General features: G+C 41.7%; 1 protein-coding gene across 2 annotated transcripts in view; it reads right to left on the minus strand.

Moving 5' to 3' along the window:
* Window positions 1-21,499, minus strand: part of ECPAS (Ecm29 proteasome adaptor and scaffold) — a 790,558-nt gene that overhangs the window by 685,477 nt on the left and 83,582 nt on the right. For both annotated transcript variants that reach the window (XM_069240017.1, XM_069240008.1), the window contains exons 4-7: window positions 16,738-16,856; window positions 15,773-15,922; window positions 3,722-3,893; window positions 318-457 (exon numbers count right to left, since the gene is read on the minus strand). In XM_069240017.1, coding sequence (XP_069096118.1) covers window positions 318-457; window positions 3,722-3,893; window positions 15,773-15,922; window positions 16,738-16,856 — 581 coding nt within the window. The remainder of the gene's footprint in view (window positions 1-317; window positions 458-3,721; window positions 3,894-15,772; window positions 15,923-16,737; window positions 16,857-21,499) is intronic.

Consider the following 21,499-nt stretch of genomic DNA (forward strand, 5'->3'; position numbering starts at 1 on the left):
ATTGTGTTGTTGATCAATAGCAAAGAGTTTCAAAATCGAAAAATATAAAATAATATAAAATGCATTTTTATAAATAGTTTTGTGAAGTGGAAACAACTCTTTAATAAAGTGGGTCCAAACTAATCAAGAGTAAGTTTGATCTACACCAGAATCGAGAAGAACATTGGTCCCGATTGTTAAATTTTTATGTATAAAAAAACTGACAGAACTAGGAATTTAAATAACCCACTGCCAAAAAGCAAGCCTGTTTAGATTTAAACATGATGGAAATGAATCGGAAAGCAACAGAACACAGATGCAGAAACTAAAGACCTTACCTTTGTTTGCTTCTCAACTCCATGTCAGCCGCAGTTGCCACACTGTGCCTGGTGTCACTCGAAGCAATCACCAAGTGGATGACAGCTTCCACTTCAGGCACCTGTTCAGCCTCAATGAACTTCACTATCCCCAATTTACACTGTCAAGCAAGATTAACATAAAGACAGTAAAGTTCAGTTAAAAAAATAAAAAGAAAGATGCTGGTGTTAACATATATAATGTAGGAAGAACCTTGCCCCATGCTTCAGTGGTAAAGCGCTTTCCAGGGAACATTTGAAAATACAGTATTTAAAACAAGATATGCACTACATAGAGCGGGATTAATTGAGGGAGTAAAATGTGACAGGCAGAGGGCAGGAACATAATGAGAACAACATTAGAAAGAACTCTATAAAGGTGTTTTATATATTACAAAGGGAGGCACAGGGAGATAAAGTAATTTGTACACTGTTCCAGAGGTCAGACACTAGTCAACATGTCCCAAATATGAATGCTTCCAATCTGTCCAGAGAAAATGCTTTAAAGTTAGCAGTGATATGCTGAACTGCTCAATGTGTGGTTGGTTTTGCAACCTTGAAGCAATCACCCAAAAGGTTTTTAATTCTCCTAACATGACCCCAGCCGGATTATATTTTGTCCCTGTTCAACAAGGGCAGCCGACAAAATACTAACAAACCTGGTAAAATTTCCCAACCACCTTCTCTACTCACTGCTTCCATTAGAGGTGCTGCTCCCATTGCTTTTCACTCATCACCCCCTTCCAGTCTAACACATCAAGGAACATGCACATCTCTCAGCCAAGGATGCTAGATTCATTAGTTAAACAGCACTAGCTCTTTCCATCATGTAACGTGCTTTCAACAGTTCCAAGAGTCCTACTACATCCATTGTTCCAATAAGAATCCTGTCAGCTGTGTAAACGCTGCTCCTATTCACCGGCTGACTTCTTCCATGTGGCCAGGTTATGCCCATTCATAGCACACTACTGGAAGGCGATCCTGGATGAGCTTTCTAGGGTGCTAGATCAAACCCTGGACCTCTCCCCACTTGTAGTCCTATTTGGGGTGGATGAGGCGGTTGGGGGCTCCCATGCAGATAAGGCTTTGCTGGTTACAGATCTATTGGTCGCTAAAAGGGACACTGCGACACACTGGAAGGCATCTGGCCCTCCTGCAATGTCGAGGTGGAGGCCAGGGGTCGACCTGAGCATCCAGATGGAATGACCAGGTACGTGGCATGAGAATGCCCCCGAAAACATCCTAAGGTCTGGTCTAAATTGTCAGATGATGCAGGATTGGACACTGAACTATAATAATGGAGTGGATTGTCCGATTATGGTGATACTACCTTTGCTTTGCACAATATGAATGTACTATAAGGGGTGTGTGCGAACGGGGTTGGTTAGGCCCGTGCTTACTGGATCTGTAATTGTGACCCATTATAAATTTACACAAAACAATTAAAAATTGGTTAGCAAAAAAAGGAATCCTGTCAGCTGCCCCACTCTGGAAACCATTGCTTACATTAAGTGCAGCAACAAACAAAGCTAACTCAATCACCCGCGTTTGCAACTTCTTTCCCAGCCCCTTCAGACCATCTGAAGTCTGATACACTTGTAATACCCACCTGGCATTTAAGCCCAGATCTCTAGCATAGCTCCTGCTCTCCTGCTTTTCTGTGCTGCTTGAAAGCTTCCACTCTCTGTCTGCCATTCTTCCCACCTTTAACTGCGCCTCTCATTTACCACTTTCCTTTGACCTCCTTCCCAATCATACCAAGATTCCCTTCACATTTTCTCATCCTACAAGTCCCTCTGCAGCTGGTGACTCATCAGCAACCTGTCCCCCACCCACCTGGCCTGTTCACTGAGCACCCTGCTTTACCTGTTTTTATGTTCACTTTGCATGGTAAATAATTTTGCACCAATAGGTCTAAAGAGAGTGTTGGAGGAACATCTGGTTCTCTCCATACCTGAGGATGTCTTGTAGGATATAGTATTGGCACGACCATGGGCCCTGTGGACACCAGTACAAACCAATTGTGTAAACCATACCTACTGCTATCAGGTTAAACTCCATAGAAGAGATGAGAAGCCATCTGAAGCCAGTTGGGAGTGTGCAGAGCTGGAGGCACTTATCTAAGGATATTCTAGGACTGCTCCAGATTCAGTAGTTTTTGGTAGTTTTTGCACAATAAATGAAATGCTGGGTCACACATTAGCCCAATCTTCGAAGGCTTCTGTCCTGTGGGCGTGGTGACTCTTCCAATACACCAAATCCAAAAAGTCAGTAAAGACTGCCAGACCCGATGAATGACAGGAGCATTTTAAGTCCCTGTGAATCAGGCACTGGAGGTCATTTTAGATAATGGACTGACATGATGTAACACACACAGGGGCCTTTGAGAAATGTTTATAAGTGTACTGAAAATTAGATCGATTTGGGAAGGTTTCAGATGGATTACTTAATTGGATTTATAGCTGATTTTGTACAATGTGGAAAGGTTATAAGGAAAGGTTATGCTCGTGTTAGGAGAAGGAGTGTGAGGGAGGAGAACTGCCACTTTTCCCAGAGAAAACTAAAAGCCATCTGTTCACATTTTATAATTGACCAAAGGCCCAGAAATGATTCTTAAGTAGAACTTTATTTGAAATGATCCGTATTATAAAATGGCCTTCCTGTCTTTGTTTACTTTAAATATCAGTCAGCGCTCATGGTCATTAAAGCAGCTGTAGAACACTTTTCAAAGTGTTTTTTCCTACATTTATTGTTTAACGTCTGTACTTGTAAGGAGAAAAAATACCGGCTTTCAGTGATTTTTTTCTATTTCTTTTTTTTTTTTTTACTGTCAGGGGCATTAAAATACTGCTCATGCCAGTATAAAAGAGGCCAAGTGGCAACCCGGGTGGGCGAGGTGTTAAAATTCTGGTATATTGCAATTAGTAAAAGTTGCTTTCTTTTCTTTGTTTCATGAGCTCCTATACCAAGAAAAAAAACCACTCCTTAAAAGTTAAAAGGTGCTTACAGTAGAAGCCATTTTAAAACAGGATATCATTCACAAGTCTTTTGTAATTTCAAATTAACCAATCACTTTTCATTAGCTTTCCTTTGTATTGATAAGCATATTAAGTTTTGGAAACTCTTACAAACCCTTCACATATATGCAACCCAACACACGAGGTAGGTAGCTCTACATTTCCTGTCAGCAAGTGTTGTTGGTCAGGAAATGCACCGATCACACATGCACAAAGTCTATATATTCTATTAAAAAAAACGTACAAGTTAACAAACATGAAGGATTAAGCATTTTATAAGCATAAACTTTATATTATTATATTAACTTTTCAATGTACTATCAAGTCAACTCCAAGTCAAGTGAAGTAGACTCCAGGGGGGTGCATTACCTGTTCTAGCTCTTCAGCCGTCCATGGGCTTTCGCCAATCACCCGTTTTGCAGCTTGAAAACTTAAACCGGGAGGTGGCTGAGGGATTCCTAATCCTCCAGTCACACTAGATTGTGGAGAACCTTGTGCGGACTGTGTATTCTGCCGAGTGTGACTTTCAGGTAGCACAAATCTGGAACAGAAAAAAAAAAAAGTTAAATTCTTGGTTAATTAATGGATTAATTAATATTACAACTAGTCATTGATTTCCAAGGACAGAACCCCTGCTTCCACAATCCCAGCATTTAGACACAAATATATATATATATATATATATATATATATATACACACACATACACACACACCACAAACACACACACACACATATATATATTTGTGTCAGCGACACACACACACACACACAATAATTCACTGCTGTTCCGGACATCGCAAGTCCAAATGATGGTGGTTCATGTAAATCTGCAGATCCACAAATTATTCTTCTGATAAGAATAATAATCACAAACTCAGCAGCATGAAGCAAAGTAATTTAATAAAGTTCTAAAGTTCCATAACCACCAACTGGCACCAACAGCCAACCCTGCTTTGCACCGAGTTTTGCCTGCCTATTTATGGGTTGGTGCGAGAAGCTAATATCAGAGAAGATACAGGAATTTGAAGCCAATGTGGTGTTGTCGCTGAGATATATTGATGACATTTTTGTGATCTGGAGAGGTAGAATACAAGATGCCAATCAGTTTGTACGAGAGTTGAATGATAATGATTGCAACATCCAGTTAACAGCTCATATTGACTGTAGTGAGGATGAATTTTTGGATGTTCTGGTTAGAGCTCAAGATAAGGAATTAACTACTAGGGAACCTACATCAGGGAATACATTGTTGCATGCTACCAGTGGTCACCCCAGGAAATTGATTGATAGTATCCCATATGGGGAATTCCTAAGAGCTAGGAGGAATTACAGTACAATCTATCCTTCCAGGCAGAATGTGCAGTAATAGACAAAAGATTCATGGAGAGTGATTATAAAGCTGGCATTGTGAAAGCAGCCAGGTCTAAACCAGAATTGAGAAAAAGGGACAAATTGCTGAACCATATACGTGAGAAGGAAGGAGAAGAGAAGGTATAGTTTCTTACCTGTAACTCCAGTTCTCTCGTAGGGGTATTTCCAGGATAGTCATAAACGTTGAATAGTTCTGCCCGCCTGCGGGGACCCTGGAGCACTTTTCAAACTATCTTCTTAAGTGTTGATGTTCGCCTTACTTCAAGAAGGCCTGCAAAGTCACTTAACATAAATATTCAGCCTAAAGGACACAGCTACAGAGTCCAAAATTCTTCATCTTGTCTGCCTTCAAAAAGGGCCATATACCAAGGCACATCCGTTCAAAGAATGAAAGAGTTGAAACTTTTTGCAGAAAAAATCCTTCACAAACCTTTTTGTAATGCAGAATAAGGATGACGGGAGTGCAGGGCAGTGTAGCCCATAGGCTGCCATTATAAATGAAGAAAAAAAGCAGACTGTGTCTTTCAGAACAGACAGACCTCCAGTATCCCATCATGCCTAGAGTGAGGTAGTTACCTTAGTTCTTTTTTCCGGCTCCTGCTGACAGGAACCTGGAGCATTGAGCTCAACCTTTTTAGTTTTTTGGTCTCTGTAGCCGTTTCCTTTAGGCTACATATTGACATTCTTAAGTGACTTTGCAGGCCTTCCTGAAGTAAGGCGAACATCAACATTTAAGAAGATATTATGAAAAAGTGCTCCAGGGCCCCACGAGGCGGACGGAACTATTCATGGAAATCCCCTACGAGAGAAAGGTAGGTTTATTACCACCTTCTCTAATAAAGCCCGTGAGATTAAAGGGATACTTGATGCACATTGGCCAAAAAAGTGAAGCACTACTGCGTGAAGCCCTTGATGACTCCCCCAGTGTTACCTTTAGAAAAGGATGGTCACTGAGGGAAAAACTGAGTAAAAGTGATATAGGCTAAGAGAAGACCAACAAATTTAAAAATGGCTTTTATCCCTGTGGCAGTTGAAAAGCTTGTAGAAACAGTAGTGCTAGAACACAATATAAATCAGCTCTCACTGACACAATGATAAACATGATGACGCACCTGACATGCTCTAGTGACTTCACAATATATGTTTTAGAATGTCCATGTAGAATGTGATATATTGGCAGAAATCATACATGCCACCAGAACGTGTATATTAGAACACATGAGAGCAATAACTCGGGTTGATACTCATCACCCAGTGGCAAGGAATTTCAACCAAGAGCACAATAGAGATGAGTCTAAACTTAGTTTTTATATCATTGACAGGATACCTCCTTTGAAACTGAAACGAGGGGTAACAGGGAATTGGAGTCTCATTACATAATATCCCTAAATACAAAGACTCCGTACGGGTTAAACAAGGATGAGGAGTTGGAAGTCCATCAGGGAGAACCCTGTGGTCTCTTCTGAATTTGTTAGTTGTATATTTATTTCAATCTGAGGTTTTTAATTAGATTTTTTTAGGTTTTAAGTGAGATTTAACTATTATTATATGTGGGATGGACCATCGTATAACTGGTGTAATTACTAACAGTTATTTTGTTGTTTCTCTCTTCTTTCACTTTGTGTATTTTATTTGATTTCTATTTACACAATTCCTTTTGTCATGTTCTATATTCTCTTATTTAATTTTGGACATCTTCTCTCCTTTATGTTGCCTTTTTCTGATGCCCTTATATATGTATACACAGAATTAATGGACAAATTAGACAGACGGCTTGCTGTGATCCAATTGGGAATTAGTTCCTGATATCCAGCCTCCACTGCAAAATGGACAGTATTGCTCAAGAGCCGAGACAGAAACTGTGCTACTGATGCCTATTTGGAGAGATAAAAATGCAGATCCGCAAGATTAGCAATGTTTATTATGGTAGGGTCCACTTGGGCAGTTGAGCATAGATCGTGTGACTTAGAAAGTCACTGAGGCGGGATTTTGGGGAACCAGTATACTAAAAATGAAAAGAACAATCCAACATTGTTGGAATTTTGAAAAATGATGGATGAAAATTTGGAGTTTGAAAGTATAATCATATAATATGATAACAAATAATTTGTGGAAATGTAAGTAAAGAGAGAAGAACACTGGGATATATTGAGAATAGTAAGAAATTAGAAATTAACATGATAATATGATGGGGAAATGTTTTTCAGGTTGGGACGTATAATTACAACCATGAATTTCGATAACATATCATCAATTGGTGGAATTGTCTGAAATGAGAGAATGACAGTCAGACCATAAGAATAGGAGAAGAAAAAAAGAAAAAACATGTTTCAAGATGGCCCCCAAATTCATAGCTTTGTTTGATGTTTTTGGTCCTTCGTTTATTTTTACCAATTTCACAAAGGGTGTTTAGGAAAGGAATCACAGTACAGTTTACCCAAGAGCAAGGCGTGATACGCCGTAACGCATTGGGTTGGCTGTTGGTGATTATGGAACTTTATAAAATTATTTTGCTTAAAAAATTTTTTTTTTAAAAGGGTTGGCTGTTGGTGACTATGGAACTTTATTAAATTACTTTGCTTCATGCTGCTGAGTTCATGTTTATTCTTCTTATCGCAAGTCATTTGTGGATCTGTGTATATATATAATATAAATATATACACACACACACACATTTATTTATACACACATACATATATACAAAACTTTAACATTTTGTTTCCTACGGAAGGAGAATCAGTGTTATACATTCCCTTTCAACATTAAAAGAGATTATACTCGGACAGATGAACTGTGGTTTTCTGTTAATTAATTTACAGAAAATTACATATTTGACAAAAAACCCACAAAACTGGCAAGTAAAAGCTGTGAAAATAACAAGGAGAAATGGCTGCACGTGTCAGCGGAAGCTATGCATTTCTTAATTATTCAATTTGCCTTGATACCAAAGAGCACTGGTCTGTATTTAACCTCTTAAAAACACGAATAAAGTCATCTCCTACACTTTTCTGAAAGCTCTGCCTCATCTAAAGGTTTAAACTTCGGAAGTGTAAAAAATGCAACGAATGCATTAGTACTCGTTGCCAAATGAAATTATTGTCCAGGCCCTCAGCCAGACAGACGTGTAAGACGTGACTTGCAGTGCCTGCACCTTAGTCTCACACACGATCTTAGAATTTGAAATAAAACAGAGCGAAAGAGTTTCTCAAACTCGGAATTGCTGAGTGTTATTAGAGGAGGCAATATTAATGTTATGGCATGGACACTGCCATTCTGCTCAGCAGAAGTCCCCTATGAATAAAGTCTTAAAAGCTGTTAAACCCCACACCATAGTTAAAGGCAGAAAAGTGTTTGCAGCAGTGAAAACATGACAGACCTCGGGAACTCGCAGTAAAGAGTGGTCATCTGTTCTACTGCCAGGAAAAAAGTTTACTTGCATGGAGGCATACAGTTCTCATTAGGACTCCGAACACAGGACAGCCAATCAAGAGTGTAGATACGGCCTTCACAGATGTCCAGTGCTGTGCAGCAAAACCAAGGCACGTTTCTTTAGTTCATTCGCCCCAAAGAATCTCCAGCCCCATCTGAGAAATTCTCAGCAATTCACTGAAAATAATCATTCGTTTTAATCGACTAAAAGGGAGAATTCCGGCTCCCCACACTTTTTACTTTCAAGCAACATCACTACTCCAACACCACCAGAAATAAACCTACAATGGTAAAACCAAAATAAAACCGGTCATCATCAGTCTAAAATAATCACATTTTAGTAAAAAATGAAAACATACTTTGGGCCCAAATCACAAAAATGTTGTGAAACGTCTAAGCTGAGACGTATACAGGGGGAGGGAAGCAAACAATCTCTATGCACAGAGAAACAGATGAAAACAACTGTGTATTTGCACTTAAAGCTCAGCGATCTCTACAATATGGGCACATCCGCACGCCATGTGGACTGAGAAGTCAACTGAATTCAGGCATCACTGAATTGGCAGCACCAACAAATTAAACCACATCAGTCACACACACAGACTTTAGGCAAGGATGATGAGTGCAAAACCCTGAAAGCGAACCCTCTGACATTGCTGAAGCTTTGCTAACACCACGTGACAATGAAGCAGGCCACAGAGCTGCAGGGATAGAGCAACAGATACATGGAATACCTGAACAGAAGCAGCTGGATATCGCTACATACTGTTGTGAATTGGTAAAGACTGGTGAAAGGCCCTAAAAAACTACACTCTGAATTGTTAGGGAGCCACCAGGACAGCAGACTCACTGCACAGCAAAGAGAAAAATACAATGCAGTTCAGCGAATACAGAGGGAAGACAGATTGTGAGGATACCAGTGAGAAATTTCTAAGCTGTATTTTGCTGGAACCTGAGTCAACCAGGCACTATGCATAAACAAATGAAAGCAGAGTTCCACGCTCCTGCACCAAAGCACTGATAAAAAAAAAAAAAAAATCGAACTGCATACATTTAAAAAAAAAAAAAAAAAAAATTATTATGTCAAAGTAATCCAAGCATAAAGTACAAAGAATTATCTTGACACAGAAGTGTATGCACACAAGCAGGGGCACTAAAACACATCCATACACACGGCCAGTCAACCACAAAGTGATATTTCTATGCAGGATTCTATGGCCATGTCAACAGACATCCACGGTGAAAAGCAACCCTTGTATTTGCACCAAACCAAATAATACATGCATGTACGCACAAAGTCCAGCAGGCAAGAAAACATGCAGAGAAAGGCAGAAAACCCAGGCGTAGGCCAATGTATGATGGCAAGCATGGATCCAAGCACAGGTATGTATGCAGCTGCACACACATGAAAGCTAATTGGGCAGGTTTCTATATGCATTTGAAGGTTGGCAGGACCACGTGTATACACTATTTAGTATACTCAGTTAAATGTGGCATAAAATGTAACTATCTTTGAAATCTGAAGTTTTACTGCAAGAGATTTAGACATGTTGAACATAAGGCAACATCTTCAGACGCTACTTGCTACTTTGCTGCAAGAACCCAGGAACAACTTTCTCCAATTACACTGGAGATCACAAGTTTGAGAAATCCATTCACAGAGTATTTAACGGAGGTCTAAAAAAATATATACATACATATATGGAAAATGTCACTTACCCAGTGTGCATCTGTTCGTGGCTTGAGACGCTGCAGATTCACATGCTGTGCATATCCCGCCATCTAGTGTTGGGCTCGGAGTGTTACAAGTTGTTTTTCTTCGAAGAAGTCTTTTCGAGTCACGAGATCGAGGGACACCCGCAGAGGGGGAGGTAGGAGTAGTGTATATAGTAATAATGCCCATGCAATGGAGTAAGTATGTATGTACATAATGTGACTAAAAGTATTATATTGACAAATTTACAAATGTACGAGTTTAATTTTAATCAACTTACACCAGCTACAGGCTCCCGGGGAGGTGGGAGGGCGCATGTGAATCTGCAGCATCTCATGCCACGAACAGATGTACACTGGGTAAGTGGCATTTTCCGTTCGATGAAATGTGTGGCTGCAATACACATGCTGTGCATAGACTAGTAAGCAGTTATCTCCCTAAAAGCGGTGGTTTAGCCTGTAGGAGTTGAAGTTGTTTGAAATAAAGTTCTTAGTACTGCTTGTCCTACTCTGGCTTGTTGTGTTGTTAACACATCCACGCAGTAATGTTTAGTGAATGTACGAGGCGTAGACCATGTGGCTGCCTTACAGATTTCTGTCATTGGTATATTTCCTAGAAAGGCCATTGTGGCGCCTTTCTTTCTAGTGGAGTGTGCCTTCGGTGTAATAGGCAGTTCTCTCTTGGCTTTAACATAACAGGTTTGAATACATTTCACTATCCACCTGGCAATGCCTTGTTTGGATATTGGATTTCCGGTATGAGGTTTTTGGTAAGCTACAAACAATTGTTTTGTTTTGCAAAACTGTTTGGTTCTATCAATGTAGTACATTAGAGCTCTTTTTATGTCTAATGTATGTAATGCTCTTTCAGCTACAGAGTCTGGTTGTGGAAAAAACACTTGGAGTTCCACAGTTTGGTTTAAGTGGAACGGTGATATAACTTTTGGCAAATATTTGGGATTTGTACGTAGAACCACTTTATGTGTGTGTATTTGTATAAAGGGTTCCTGTATGGTAAAGGCTTGTATTTCACTTACTCTTCTGAGAGATGTGATAGTTATTAGGAAGGCTACTTTCCAAGTTAAGTATTGCATTTCACAAGAGTGCATGGGTTCGAATGGTGGACCCATGAGTCTCGTTAATACAATATTGAGGTTCCACGAAGGAACTGGTGGTGTTCTCTGTGGAATGATCCTTTTTAGACCCTCCATAAAAGCTTTTATGACTGGGATCCTAAATAGTAAAGTTGAATGTGTAATTTGCAGATAAGCTGAAATTGCTGTGAGATGTATTTTAATGGATGAAAAAGCTAACTTAGATTTTTGTAAGTGTAGTAAGTAGCTTACAATGTGTGTAGCGGACACGTGTAATGGTTGAATTTGATAATTATGACAGTAATAAACAAATCGTTTCCATTTATTTGCGTATCAATGTCTTGTAGTAGGTTTTCTAGCCTGTTTGATGACCTCCATACATTCATGTGTGAGGTTTAGATGTCCGAATTCTAAGACTTCAGGAGCCAGATTGCTAGATTGAGCGATGCTGGATTCGGGTGTCTGATCTGCTGTTTGTGTTGAGTTAACAGATCTGGTCTGTTTGGTAGTTTGATATGAGGCACTACTGACAGGTCTAGTAGTATTGTGTACCAAGGTTGTCGTGCCCAAGTTGGTGCTATTAGTATTAGTTTGAGTTTGTTTTGACTCAGTTTGATTACTAGATACGGAATGAGTGGGAGAGGGGGGAAAAGCATAAGCAAATATCCCTGACCAACTCATCCATAACGCATTGCCCTTGGAGTGAGGCTGTGGGTACCTGGATGCAAAGTTTTGGCATTTTGCATTTTCTTTTGTTGCGAATAGGTCTATTTGCAGTGTTCCCCAGTCTTTGAAGTAAGTTTGTAGTATCTGGGGATGAATCTCCCATTCGTGGATCTGTTGGTGATCTTGACTGAGATTGTCTGCCAACTGGTTTTGAACTCCTGGGATGTATTGTGCTATTAGGTGAATGTGACTCGCCCAATGCCAAATTTCCTGTGCTAAGAGACACAGTTGTGATGAGTGTGTGCCTCCCTGTTTATTTAAGTAATACATTGTTGTCATGTTGTCTGTTTTGACAAGAATGTGTTTGTGGGCTATTAGCGGTTGAAATGCTTTCAACGCTAGAAACACTGCTAGTAGTTCTAGCTGATTTATGTGAAGTTGTTTCTGCTGAGTGTCCCATTGTCCCTGGATGCTGTGTTGGTTGAGGTGTGCTCCACCCCCTACCATAGAAGCATCTGCTGTGATCACGTATTGAGGCACTGGGTCCTGGAAAGGCCACCCTTGATTTAAATTTATATGATTCCACCATTGTAGCGAGGTGTGTGTTTGGCGGTCTAGCAACACTAGATCTTGTAGTTGACCCTGTGCTTGTGTCCATTGTGTTGCTAGGCACTGTTGCAAGGGCTGCATGTGTAATCTTGCGTTTGGGACAATGGCTATGCATGAGGACATCATGCCTAGTAGTTTCATCTCTAATTTTACCTGGACCCTTTGGTTTGGGTGCATGCTTTGTATTACGTTTTGGAATGCTTGTACCCTTTGTGGACTTGGAGTGGCAATCCCTTTTTTTGTGTTGATTGTTGCTCCTAAGTATTGTTGTATTTGACACGGCTGTAGGTGTGATTTTTGGTAGTTTAGTGAAAAACCTAGTTTGTGAAGGGTTTCTATGACGTATTTTGTGCGTTGAAAACACTGTTCTTGTGTGTTGGTTTTGATCAACCAATCGTCTAGATACGGGAACACGTGTATGTGCTGTCTTCTGATATGTGCCGCTACTACTGCAAGGCATTTTGTAAATACCCTTGGTGCTGTTGTTATCCCGAATGGTAACACTTTGAACTGGTAATGTACTCCTTGGATTACAAACCTTAAGTATTTCCTGTGTGAAGGATGTATGGGTATATGGAAATATGCATCCTTGAGATCTAATGTCGTCATGTAGTCTTGTTGTTTGAGCAAGGGGATTACGTCTTGAAGTGTCACCATGTGAAAGTGATCTGATTTGATGTAAAGATTTAGTGTTCTGAGATCTAATATGGGTCTTAGAGTTTTGTCCTTTTTGGGTATGAGAAAGTACAGGGAGTAAACCCCCTGTTCCTTTCTGATGTTTGGGTACTAGTTCTATTGCATCTTTTTGTAACAACGCCTGGACCTCTAGCTGTAATAGATCCATGTGTTGTTTGGACATGTTGTGTGTTTTTGGAGGCACATTTGGTGGGAATTGTAGGAATTCTATGCAATAACCATGTTGGATGATGGCTACGACCCACGAGTCAGTTGTTATTTTCTCACAATTTTGGTAAAAATCTGTTAGTCTCCCCCCCACTGGTGTTATGTGTTGGGGATTTGTGACACTGAAGTCACGGTTTGTTTTGAGGGGTCTTTGGACTTTGGAACTTCCCTCTAGTTTTAGGGAACTGTCCACCTCTGTATTGTCCCTGAAAGCCTCCTCTCTGATACTGGCTCAGGTATGTGGGCCTGGTTTGTGAGGTTGAGGGTTCTGTGGTTTGTCTCCGAAACCCCCCTCTAAATTGTGTCTTCCTAAAAGTGCCTCTGCTTTGTGGGGAGTAGAGCGCGCCCATGGCCTTGGCCGTATCTGTATCTTTTTTTAGCTTCTCGATAGCTGTGTCCACTTCCGGCCCAAACAACTGCTGTCCATTAAAAGGCATATTAAGCACAGCCTGTTGGATTTCGGGCTTGAATCCTGAGGTGCGTAGCCATGCGTGTCTCCGAATTGTGACCGCTGTATTTACAGTTCTTGCAGCTGTGTCTGCTGCGTTCATTGCCGATCTTATCTGATTATTCGAGATACTTTGGCCCTCTTCTACCACTTGTTGTGCACGCTTTTGGAATTCTTTGGGCAGATGTTCAATAAAGTGCTGCATTTCATCCCAGTGGGCTCTGTCATATCTTGACAGCAAAGCCTGTGAATTTGCAATGCGCCATTGATTGGCTGCTTGTGCTGCCACTCTTTTCCCCGCTGCGTCGAACTTGCGTCTTTCTTTGTCGGGTGGTGGTGCATCTCCGGAAGTGTGTGAATTCGCCCTTTTACGTGCTGCGCCTACTACTACTGAGTCCGGTGTCAGTTGCTGCGTGATGTACATAGGGTCTGTTGGTGGAGGCTTGTACTTTTTCTCCACCCTAGGAGTGATGGTCCTGCCTTTTACGGGTTCTTGAAATACTTGCTTTGCGTGTTTCAACATTCCTGGTAACATTGGAAGACTCTGGTACTGACTATGTGTGGACGACAGAGTATTAAATAAAAAGTCATCTTCAATCGGTTCAGCGTGCAGTGTCACGTTGTGAAAAGCAGCTGCTCTGGACACCACCTGTGTGTAAGCAGTACTGTCTTCAGGTGGTGATGGTCTTGCTGGGTAACAGTCGGGACTGTTATCTGACACAGGCGCGTTATAAAGATCCCATGCATCTGGGTCATCTAGGCTCATCCCTGTGTGCGTTGGAGACTGCACCATGGGTGGGCTAGCAATTGGTGATGATTGCGGTGAGCATTGTGGTGATGGTGGCGGAGTTACTTGTTTTGCCACCTTTGTCTGTGGTTGTTTATCTTGATCTTGGAAAGCCAGTTTCCTTTTCATCCTTATAGGAGGGAGAGTTCTGATCTTCCCCGTCTCATTTTGGATATGGAGCCTTCTCTGTGTAGAATATGGCTCCCCTGCTTCTAGCTCTTGCCCGAATTTATGGCTTTGCATTTGTGTGGAAAGCCCTTGTTCCTCGGTGTAGGAACTTCTTTCGGCTCCGAAGCCAGATGTTTCGGTATCGAACCTTTTCAGCAGTCCTTTTCGGCTCCGAAGCCACTTTTTTGCATTTCGGTGTTCCGATCTTGGGGTGCCGGTATCTCCAAGTCGAGATTGTTATAAACCAGTGTCTCGGGGCCGAGTCTGTTCTGTGCTGGTATCTCGACCGGAGTCGGATGACTTTGACACATGTGTGCCCTTTTTCGGTGCCGATGGACTGTCACCGATTTTTTGGGTTAAGCCATGGCCTGTCAGCAGTGGCGTCCCCTGGGCTTTGATGGTTTTTACGTGAGTTTTGGCCGGGGCGGTTTTACTCACGGTTTTAGACATCTGTTCTGTTTCGGCATCGTCCGAGTCAGAGTCCGCAATGGAGAAGGTTTCTTCTTCCTCCAAGTCGTGGTGTCCTGACGGCGCCGACGCCATTTGAAGCCTTCTTGCTCTCCGGTCCCTCAGCGTTTTCCTCGACCGAAACACTCGACAGGCCTCACAGGTATCCTCTTTGTGTTCGGGAGACAAACACAAATTACAGACCAAATGTTGATCTGTGTAAGGATACTTGTTGTGGCATTCGGGGCAGAAGCGGAATGGGGTCCGTTCCATTAGTCTTGTAGACGCACGTGGTTGGGCCGACCAGGCCCCACCGGGGAATCGAAACCCCGAAGGGCCACCGGAGCTCTTCAAAAATCGGTGCCGATCTGCGTTAACTAACCCGATACCGAACACAAACAATACCGTCAAATTTTCCGATATCTAACTAACTTTCCGAACCGAAACACAGAGTGAAGAGGAACACGTCCGAACCCGATGGCGGAAAGAAAACAATCTAAGATGGAGTCGACGCCCATGCGGAATGGAGCCGAAATGGGAGGAGTCCCTCGATCTTGTCTCGAAAAGACTTCTTCAAAGAAAAACAACTTGTAACACTCCGAGCCCAACACTAGACGGCGGGATATGCACAGCATGTGTATCTGCAGCTACACATGCCATCGAACATATATATACACACACACACACACACACACATCACGCTGTAATGATGGAAAATACTAAATTAGATAACTGCTGCATATCTTATGAAGAATCTTTTATAGCATTTTGCTTCCACTTACCCATAAGGCATTAGAAGAACATCCAACATAAAGTCCAGCAGTAGCTGCACAGTCTTTGGTTTCTCTGCAAGATTAAAAGGGGCGCCAACCTTGGAGGGTTCAACCGGATATTTCGTATGAAAAAGGGTGGGTATGAGAAGATGCATTAGGCTGTGGAAAAACAAATGCCAATTATTGCAAAACTGACAACAAGAGTAAGCAACGCGGCTACATATATTCCTCTGTTACTAAGCTAACTAAGGAAGTTGCTCTAATAAGGTACTCTTGCAGGTTCTTTTTCATCCCTGCGTTCTACCTTTGTCACTGTTTTCAGTTTTCCACTTCCTCTTTCTTTACTTTTGTGTTTTTTCTCTCATTGGCTCTGGGTAAAAATCAGAGGAACATTGTATGTGCCAGTTCTCAAAATTGAGTGCAAGTGGGCGCTACCTGCAAACACCAGGTCTAATTAAGCACTTGCAACAAATTACAACAACATCAGTCAGATATATAAAGGAGAACTTGGTCTTGCTGCTAAGCATCAACGAGCACATAAGGTTATTTCGAAAACATTTTGTAAACTTAATCCAAGGTTGCATGGATGTGGTCGCCAACACGAAATATGACGCAGGAATACCAAGTAAAATATTTAAAAGAATCATATTAGATCGATGAAACTACCAGCGTAACAATATTACAAGACTGGAAATAAAGCATTCCAAAAGTTCCAACCACGTGGCCGGTGTGTCTGGGTTTCACACTTAATATTTTCAAAAATAATTCACCACAACAGTACACCACTTCAATTATGCAGTTTGAGTTACGTAGTGCAAGATTATCACAGGCAAAAAGCACAACAATGTCTGGTGCTGTTGACATGAGCAACTTTAATCAAGCCCTTCATTATATTAAAGACATGTGCCAATCTCATGCTAAAGGGCTCCATCTATGATGTCACTCTGCTTATCGAGGTATTTCAGTAAACATACCTATCTTGCTGTGGTTGAGGCCTGCCTTCCATTGCAGTGAGAAGAATTGGAGCCAGCTCACATTGTTTTTCAACTGGTAAACGAGGGTAGCCCATCTTTATGTAAATAATCGTAAAATTCTGAAAGTAAAACAAAATAAAAATCAACTTTATTAAAAGGTAGACCACATTTTTCCACTCCAAGTGTAAAACTACACAAATTATATGAACAGCTTGCAAAAACAAAAATCAAAAGAAAGTCATGAAAAAGCATTAGGTGAGACAAGACACTGGCTTTCCAGACAGCACGGTCCAAGCTTACAAAGAAAGCAGTCGTTCTACCTCATGTAGGGGCAGAATGGGAGTTTTATTCTGATCTGCGTGGGCAAAATGGGCAGAAATCCCATTAGACCCTCAGTCAAAGGATTTAGGGGGTTATTCTAACTTTGGAGGAGTGTTAATCCGTCCCAAAAGTGACGGAAAAGTGACGGATTTACCACCAGCCGTATTACGAGTCCATTATATCCTATGGAACTCGTAATACGGCTGGTGGTATATCTGTCACTTTACCGTCACTTTTGGGACGGATTAACACTCCTCCAAAGTTAGAATAACCCCCTAAATATTTTTAAAAAAAGAAAAGAAAAAAAAAAAAGAGAAGAAGAATTGTTTTTCTAGCCTCTAAACTGCAGCTGTCCATCCTAGAAAAGGTCTTAATTTTGAAATATGAGTCGGGGGGGGGGGTCCCAAGGTATGCCATTTCAGACTGTGTCATGGTGCAAGCCATGACTGAAAACACAACATGGCATATTCACTGCGTGCCAAGCCCAAGTCACTGTAACTACTATATGTGTGTCACCCCTACAGCAGGGATTACAGCCCTAAGGCAGGGTGCATTATATTTGACATGGGAACATATCTGTATGAGCAGATATGCTCCTGTGATGTCTAGTTCAATTACTAGACATTGCAAGTGAACAGGGAAGCCATCTTAAGATACGTACTGGGCACTGGTCAATAAGAGTTACCCAGCAACATAATGGCTCCACTCAATCCTATGGTGGTTGGTATCAAATACCTCATCTTAATAAATCCATACTGATGCCAGTATTGGATTTATTGTAACATGCACCCAGAAAGCACCTGAGACGTGCCCTCCTAAAAACTTACTAGTCCTCTAGTCTTCTGGCTGACTGGTACTGACCAGCCTGCAACCACAGATTATTTTCTAACCCCCTGGAGGTGAAAGCCTGCACTCTTAGAGGCTAGAAATAATGCTGGTTCCGGAGGAAAGTGTTATCACCGCCTCCAGCAGGATGGCTAGTCAATCTGCATACCAAGGCCAGAGACTTCAAAGTCCCTGCTGCCTTTGATATGTGAACCTGGCATTACCCATACCTGGGAGATGCCACCCCCTGCCCTGAGGCCCATTTGGCAGCTGGACAGGCGGGAAATTAGTTATGAAGTAGGCGTGTTACACCATAAGGTGGTCTGCCTGATGTGCTCCACGGAGGAAGGGTTCCACAGTCCTGATTTTGGTGGAATTAGGAATTCTGGGACAGGGTGATGCCCACTCTCCGCAGATTTGATTTGGCTGACTGAAGGAAAAAAGAAATAAAGAAAGAAGAGGGCAATGACCTGAAGAAGCGAGAACTGCAGACTGCTAGTGGACCTCTGGCACCAAATCCCACATACCTACGACTGTACCGACAATCAAAGCAACCCGACTCATCTTGCAGCTGTGCATCCTCCAAAAGCCTCAAGGGCCTCCAGCACTTCGCAAAGCCACCAGCATGTCCCTTGGGGTGGATGAGCCACTTTGCCTGCAGCTTGCAGGCACCAACTGCAAAGTGTGGTTCACTGTTCTGCTGGCCACGGGTCCACCAACACAGCAGCCGCCCAGAAGGAGGACAGACCCGTCTCCTTACCAAGCAAGAAGACACCAGAATTTACCAAAGCTGTCCTGCATACCTGGGATACTGGACCCCTTGCAGCAACCAAAGCTTGCTGGAGTCCAATCAGGACTCCGGCAGAGGCCATCACCGAGAGTAGCCCAGCTGTCCTGTTGTGTCCCCTCTCTTGCAGGTCGAACCGAAAACCATGGGCACCTTTGACGCAGGAACACCCGCCGACCAAAACCCGCTGCACTCAACCCCCCGGTCAAGGACAACGGACAGTGCTCCCCTGCTACCAGGGCCCCACCGGCCAAGCTCCCCGTTGGGTGCTCCCAGACTTGTCCGCATCTGTGGCGTGTTTCTGTTTGACAGCCCCTCCCCACCAACCATGCAGTGTACAAGGCACTCAACCCATCCAGCACCTTTGCACCCAGACTCCCCAGGGCAGGAAAAACTGAACTAATGGTGCTGTCTGTGACCTTGCCTTCCTAGCACACTTCAACCTGTGTATTCAACAAATGCTTAACAATACCCTCTGACAAGCCTAAACTGCTCACCCACACTATCACAGAAGAGAGCATTTAGGGTTATTAGTTAAAGTCTTTATTTACAAGTAAGGGTTGCCTGACTTGTGTGCATAGTGTACCCCTACATTGGTACACTACATAGAAAGCCAGCTTCCTACACTCGTCTATTTTGGAACTTTTTTCTCAAACAAATGTAAGGAAATTCTGTGATTTTACCTAACATTTGAGGTTTGTAGGGCATTCTGAGTAAGAAAAACAGTTGTTGTTCTGCAATCCTCACTACCCTGGATTTACACGGGTACCTACTTTTCCAAAAATGTTTATTTAGGCTTGTTAGGCTATCTTGCGTGCCTGCCAAACCCAGGCCCAAATATGGTAGACCCTCATCCCAAGAAACACTAATAAAAATCACAATTTGATGATTGCACAGTGTATTTTTCCCCATTTCCTGTCCCAATCAACAGTCCCCACTCAAATATGGGGAATGGTTTTGTTTTTATTGGAAGAAATGAAGGAAAGGACATTTGGTATTAAGTATTGGATTTCATTACATTTTTGGCTTCCAAATATAAATACGTGTGGACTCAGAATCACCTTAAATTCAGATAGTTACAAATAGTCCTTTTTCCAAAACTCAAATTCGTATGGACACATTTCAAAACTACATAGCTTTTCTCCCTAGCTATTCATCAGATTTTACCTTAGGAATTATTGCATGGTGAAAACACAATGAAAAAAATAATTATAAGCCCCAGTTTGATTGATGGGGTGGATCTTGCATGCTTTTTGACAAATATTATATTTCTCCGAGTCTAAAGAGAGTGCCACATGTAACACTATATATCTTTGGAAGATCGGCAGTCAGTTAAAAAAGTTAGAGATTAAAATATTGCAACCTACTTCTATGTTTTCCTTACTTTCAAAGTGTTTTTTCATCAGAGACTAGTTTCTTTGGAAAAAGCAAAAACCAACTCAACAAATGACACCCTGCTGAATTAAGATGTGTGTCTAGGTTTCAAAATAATTGTATAGCTTTCCGGGTTCAGTAATAGTTTACTCACCTCAAGCTCCAAGTAAGCTGAAACCACAAGAAACAGGAAATATTGATCACTACCTTTAAAAATTGTGGAAAAATATTTTTTACAACTCCGTTTCTGTTCTGAGCTGTTTCTGTTCAGCAAACCTTTGTTGGTGCCATTTTTTGTCAAAAATGTTACACAAACGGTCTTGCAAAAAACAGTCTCCAGTTTTTTTAAAAAAAAAAAGAATTGCCATTTTCTGACAATTATTGTGGTTCCTTCCAAAATAAACCACAAGTAAACCAGAAACCCTGGGGCACAACTCCACAATGTGACAATATGGTTTTCTAAGGTGTGTTTATTCAGGTGGAATCTCTACAGCTCGATTCTAGAGTGGACATCTTGTAGATTGCTTCTCAGGCTGAAGGACCTATTAAGGAAACTTCCCCATCTATTAAGAATAACACATCAATATAGGGACAGGTGCCAGAGGAGAAGAGCCTGGGAGTGGCCTACACACAGTTTTCAACTTACATAGTCCAAATGGAAGCATGGAGTCCTGTCAGGTGGTACACTAGTTTGAGTTGGAGATCAGAGCTGCAGGACCCCCTTATGACTCTGGATCCCTCAGGTCCTTCTGTGACATAATGCTTAGCAACGACATGCCATGCTAAAGATCAGAAACGATTTTAGACTAACCCTGTTCAGTTGCTTAGCAGGTGACTTAAAAACAAACTTTGCATAGCATCGATATAAGAGAACAGGTTTACTTTGTTGGATGTAAAGGCACAGGTTCTTAGTCTACGTCATGATAATTCATGTCCAAATGAACTCTAATTGTTTCATGTGCAAAAGATAGAGGAACTATCTCCTTGCTATCTTGAGGCATAAGGCGTCTGGCTGTGCCCGTGACCATTCTAGAAAACTGGAAGAAGCAAAATGTTTAAGCAGATTTCCCATCTATTCTGCCACAAATGAAAAGAACGCCTGCAAAAGAATAGTTTGTTTTGCATCTGTAGTTTCACTATGCAATGGATAGGCTGGTCCCAGAAGGCCTAGAGGACATTCCTCATTCGCAGACAGTGAAGAAGCTACTGTATCAGCAGTGTAAGAAACAGGAATGCTTGAAAAAGTGTACTACAGAATGATACAAAAATCTCTGTGCAGTAATGTACGATAATGATTACTGCTCATATTAGTTGTAACGTGGTGAGGAACACTGTTGGACCTTAGCCAAAGAAAGTCAAAATATCAATCAATCAATCAATCTGAATTTGTAAAGAGCGACTTGTCACCCGAGAAGGTATCCAGGCACTCATAGTGTGGCTGCTAGCTCAGTTGAA

Source organism: Pleurodeles waltl, chromosome 1_2 (assembly GCF_031143425.1).
Source record: "Pleurodeles waltl isolate 20211129_DDA chromosome 1_2, aPleWal1.hap1.20221129, whole genome shotgun sequence".
Taxonomy (NCBI): domain Eukaryota; kingdom Metazoa; phylum Chordata; class Amphibia; order Caudata; family Salamandridae; genus Pleurodeles; species Pleurodeles waltl.